Source organism: Myotis davidii, unplaced genomic scaffold (genome assembly GCF_000327345.1).
Source record: "Myotis davidii unplaced genomic scaffold, ASM32734v1 scaffold142, whole genome shotgun sequence".
NCBI lineage: Eukaryota > Metazoa > Chordata > Mammalia > Chiroptera > Vespertilionidae > Myotis > Myotis davidii.
Window position 1 is genome coordinate 1,517,655 of NW_006294400.1, and position 5,653 is coordinate 1,523,307.

At 52.5% G+C, this 5,653-nt stretch overlaps 1 protein-coding gene across 1 annotated transcript in view; it reads right to left on the reverse strand.

Annotated features, from left to right (window-relative positions):
* FPGS (folylpolyglutamate synthase) overlaps nt 1-1,619 on the reverse strand; it is a 16,984-nt gene extending 15,365 nt beyond the window's left edge. Inside the window, exon 1 of the mRNA XM_015567134.1 lies at nt 1,563-1,619. Coding sequence (XP_015422620.1) covers nt 1,563-1,619 — 57 coding nt within the window. The remainder of the gene's footprint in view (nt 1-1,562) is intronic.
* Nucleotides 1,620-5,653: the final 4,034 nt, after the last annotated feature.

Here is a 5,653-nt window from a genome sequence, read left to right on the forward strand (position 1 = left end):
TATTTTTCATCATCATATACTGTGTTTTTGTCGCTCAAATGAATTTTATTATTTCTTCAAGGTTCTTCACATACATACACCTTAAGAGATATCAAGTAGGCGTAACATGTTCTCAAAAAATTAAGGTTGGCACGCAGAAGAATTCTGAGTCAGAGATTTTGCTGGTTTTGGCACGCACTCACAAAAAGGTTGCCCACCCCTGCCCTAGGGCTGTAGCCTCAAAGTGAGAGGGCCTAGATAACCATGTAGGAGACACTGTTTCCAAACCCTGGCATCTGTGCCTGCCCCTCTTCTGCTGCTGGGCACAAGGTTCTGTCCAGCGGACTTGGAAGGCATGGCCCAGCCTGGCGTGCAGCCCCAGGCAATGCTACTGCAGCCTTGCATTCTCGCCTGGGCTTCAGACTGCACAGGGAGGGAGGGAGGCACGTTCTTGTGATACCCATTCAGCAGAAGAGGAAAACTAAGGCTTGGCGAGGCTAAGTGGCTTGTCTAGTGTCTATCAGGACATGAACCTAGGTCCACGCTCATCCCTTATAGCCAAGCCCAGGGTTCCCATCCCCAGCCCTAGCCAGTCTCTGCCCCAGCCAAGCTGGAAGGCTTCCGCTGCTTGATGAGCCTCCTCACCTCGCTGAGCCCTGTTGCTTCATCTGGAAAGTAGGGGTTGCAGTGGTGCCCACCTCGGAGCTGGATGAGGCTGAGTGAGAGATGCTGGGCCCAGAGCACAGAGCCAGGGCTCTACCATGTGCCAAGGTTAGAAATCTTTAACAAACTAAGTCCTTAACGGCTCTTAACCACACCTACCAGATCTATAAACTGCAGGCAATAATGGTTTCAGATCTGTAAGATGCAGATAACAATGGGCACAGGGCCAGTAGGTAGTGAACACTTGATCCATGTTGCCTTTATTGTTATTTTCTTTGCAGGTTACTGAGATCATCAGTGGTGTTTTGTTTTTAATCCTCACAGGAGGATATTTTTCCATTGATTTTTAGGGAGCGTGGAAGAGAGAGGGACAGACAGAGAAATATCAATGTGAGAGAAGCACATTGATTGGTTGCCTCCTGCAGGCGCCCCAACCAAGGCCTGGGCTGGGGAGGAGCCTGCAACCAAGGTCTGTGCTCTTGACCGGAATTGAACCTGGGACCCTTTGGTCCGTAGGCTGACGCTCTATCCACTGAGCCAAACCGGCCAGGGCTGTTATTATTAAAATGAGACTAGCAGTCCTCTTCACAGAGTAGTCCTGAGAGTTTAATCAGATGAAACCAGCCTACAGACACAGGCCTGGAACACAGGCCCCTGGAGGTAGCTCTGCCAGCAGCCCCACCTGCTGGTTCTGCTCTGAGACCCTCCACAGCCACACTGGGTGGGGCAAGCCTCAGGGCCCCTGACCACCCTGAGACCAAGGCTTATCAATGACAAGGTTTTCCTTGAAAGTGTGGGCTCATCACTGCTGATGATCGCGGACCCCTGGGGCATATGCACACCACTTTGTACAAAAGAAAGAACAGAGGCTGAGAGAGGCAGGTGCCCGGCTGTGGCCCAAGGTCACAGCGCTCTCCTACCTGGAAAGAGGCAGATGTGGCCGAGAAAGGCCCCCCGGATGGGCTTGGCTGCTCCATGCTTGCTTCACACCACAGCTTCTCAGCCACTGGCCAGGAAGTAGCGAAGGACCTGGCACCTTTCATCCCCGGCCTTCATGCTCCCCACCCAGACGGGCAGTGACCGCAGGCCACCTCTGCAAGCCCAGGCTTTAGCTGGGCTGGAGATGGTAGGGGGAGTTGAGAGGATACCCAAGATCCGCCTTCTCCCCACCCAGAAGCCCAGGGCCTCCCCTGTGCAGGGAGGAAGGTCTCACCTGATAGGTTCCTGCTCTCATCCTGGGACCTGCCCAGGGACCTGGTGTCCTTCCTGGAGGTTTCCAGAGTGCAGTTCCCATGAGTTAAATAACAACTGGGTGGGGGTTAAAGGTGAGAAGGGGGGCGGGGACAATGCAGGGAGAGGCATGCGTGGGAGGCTTGCAGCACTGGGCGCTAGCTTTGTTGGGCCTTTTATCACAGCCTATCTCCCCTTATTGTTAGGGCCCATTTGCCTGGGCCCTGGCCCACTGGGATCCCTGGGGACGGGGAAGTAGAATTCAGGGGTGAGTCTAAGCCTGCTGCGGGGAGCGGCTGTGGTTCTCCAAATCATTTGGTTAAGAAACCAGGACACAGACCCATTTCCCAGCCTGCAGGGTGACACTGAGGGCCCGAGGGCCGTCCAAACACAGCTGCTAGTAAAGACCTTTCCTGTTTACACATCTCTTGCTGCCTGACTCACTCACTGCCTTGAGATTCACAAGCGCCAGACACTACTGTGCCTCCAGGTAATGTTCTGGACACACACCTCCCTCCACAGACTGGGATGAATAACAGGGCCCATGCCCGCCACTGGTCCTGACCTCCTCTCTGGGGTGTTCTATGGGGAAGTGGGGTGTGCGGGGAGCTTGGAGCCAGAAGCTCCAGGGTTTGGGGCCTGCTTTGGTTGTTTTAAAATATGGTTTGAGTGCACGAACAAAAACATTAATTCAGGGAATATGAGAAAACACGGGGAAAAAGAACAGAACCACTCCAAATAACCACGGGTAGGTCTCATGATTTTTCCTATAAAATGAGCTCAAGTGGCGTGTTTCCCACCTGGAACCACTTCCCGGCACAGTGCACATACCTGGACATCCTCTCCTCGCCCAGCATTCAATCCCAGGGCCTGCCCTGTCCTGGCTGCACCGATCCTGACCAGCTGCTAGAGGCGCCCTTCCCGGCCGAATGGGGTTAGGTTACAGCCATGGGCAAACTACGGCCTGCGGGCCGGATCGAATAAAACTAAAAAAAAAAAAAAAAAAAACCATACCCTTTTATGTAATGATGTTTACTTTGAATTTATATTAGTTCACACAAACACTCCATCCATGCTTTTGTTCCGGCCCTTCGGTCCAGTTTAAGAACCCATTGTGGCCTCCGAGTCAAAAAGTTTGCCCACCCCTGGGTTAGGATGTACACGGGAGTTAAAGCACTGCTCTTATTTAAGCTGATGGAGGTTTATGCTTTCCACATGCAGGGCTGCCCTGAACAGGGTGGGTGCACTGGGCGGAGGTGGCAGGAACAGGTTAGGGGCATGGCCACATGGCCCTTCTATGGGACAAGAATCCCACATGCCTTCTCTACCCGGCTCTCTTAGCCTAGCACAGCGGTTCTCAACCTTTGGGTCGCGACCCCTTTGGGGGTCGAACGACCCTTTCACAGGGGTCGCCTAAGACCATCCTGCATATCAGTATTTATATTACAATTCATAACAGTAGCAAAATTACAGTTATGAAGTAGCAACGAAAATAATGTTATGGTGGGTCACAACATGAGGAACTGTATTTAAAGGGCCAGAAGGTTGAGAACCACTGGCCTAGGGAGACGCGCTTGTTCCTAATCCCCCTCCTAGTCACTGTCCCCCGCTCCCTTCCTCCTGTTCTCCAGGGACCCTGCTGCTCCCGGCAGGTCTCGGAGGAAGGGCTCCACCCGATGGCTCTTGCCGAGGTCACCATTGACCTCGCCGCAGGTAAGCCCAACAGTTGGCCCTCACTCTCTTTTGGGCCCATCGGAGTTTGTGTAAATGATCACTCCCTCCCCCTAAAACCACTGTCCCTTACCTTCTGGAACCCACTCTCACTCTTGTCACTTCTTACTTCATCTGTTGCCCTCAATCCCCAGACAACGTCAAATACTGGCGTGCCCGGTGGGCCTTGTCTCGCCTCCTCCAGTGGGGACTCCATGAGAAAACAGACTGGACAACTGCTCCTAAGACATTTCTCTAAATGGAATCGCTGGGTCCAAGAATAAGAACCTTTTATAGAAACCCGATCCTTCAGAGAAAACCCATACCCTGAACAATTAAACTGGCCCTGTGAGCTTTCCAGCTACAGTCATGTCATTTCACACCTGGCCACCTTGCTGCTGTAGCTGTAGGGCACCTTGCTGTTCTGTCCTTTGATTACTAGTTTGTACTGAGTTGAATAGTATCCTCCCAAAATTCACGTCCACCCGGAACCTCACACTGTGAGCTTGTTTGAGAAGGACTTCACAGACAGAACTGGTTCAGATGAGGTCACACTGGGTCATGGGGCGTCCCAAATGCAGTGGCTGGTGTCCTCATGAGAGCGCAGAGCGTAAGACCCCCATGTGAAGACAGAGCAGAGGGATATGTCTACAAGCCACGGACACCGAGGACGGGGCAGCCACTGGGAGCGAGGAGGCAGGGAGCGGGGTGCTCGCCCTCAGAGCCTCCAAGAGGAACCACAGCCACACCCAGATTCCGGACTTCTCGCCTCCAGAGCCAACGGAACGGAGGTGATTGTAAGCCACCTGTCGGTGGCAACTGGGTATGGCAGCCCCAAGAAAACTAATCCTTGCCCTAGCCCAGTGGTTCTCAACCTTCCTAATGCCACAACCCTTTAATACAGTTCCTCATGTTGTGGTGACCCCCAATTTCACTGTTACAAATTGAACAGAATTAAAGCATAGTGATTCATCACAAAAACAATATGTAATTATGTTTTCTGATGGTCTTAGGTGACCCCTGTGAAAGGGTCATTCGACCCCCAAAGGGGTTGCAACCCACAGGTTGAGAAACACTGCCCTAGCCGGTTTGGTTAAGTGGATAGAGCATCAATCTGATCGGCCAGCGGACTGAAGGGTCCCAGGTTCGATTGCAGCCAAGTGCACATGCCTGAGTTGCTGGCTCCATCCCCAGTGGGGGGTGTGCAGGAGGCAACTGATCAATGACTCTCTCTCATCACTGATGTTTCTATCTGTCTATCCTTCTCCCTTCCTCTCTGAAATCAATAAAAATATTAAAAAAAGAAAAAAAGAAACTAACCCACTAGTCAAGAACCTTTTTACTCCCACTGGTATGAAGCTGTGAGCTGGGCCAATTTTCACAAGGACAGTTCTGGTGAGAGACCTTGCCAACCTTTCTACCTGGGCCCTTCAAGAGGCCTCCACCTGGGAAAAGAATAGAGAATTCACCTCAAACACTCCTGCCCCCAACCTGACTCAGGACATGCTGCTCCTCCAAGGGTCCCAGCTCTGAGCCCCAAGATCCAGCCTCCACCTTATCCAAGCTACTGCCCTTCCTCAAGCCCTGCAGACCCTTCAGCTCGCTGGTCATCTCCCCTCCATTGTCTCCCAAGAGCCTGAGGAACTTTGCAAGCTCCAGGTCTAACTGTTACTCCATCGACAGGGCTCAGCCGCCTGTGCTCATGGGTCAAGTTTGAACACGGCTGTCTGTCAGCCACAACAGACTGCGCCAGCTGGTCTCTGCCCACGCAGCTCACCAGACCCTCTCCAGTTCCCTCGCCAAGGAGCCCTCTTCTCACCTGTCTTCCCTCTGACAGAGCGGAGGAGCCGGGGAGCTTCGTGGTAAATGCCCTTTGGGAAGCAAGATGGCAAGTCTGGAAGGTACCAGATGGGGAAAAAAAGACAGAAGTCCTGTACCATTATGTCAGGGAAGATGAACTGGGACAAAGATGAGTTAAGATCTGACAAATCAAATTTCAACAGTGAAGCCCAACCTATTGGCTGCAGGGTAAGAGCTGGGAGCCTGAACACAGAACAAAGCATACAGCCAC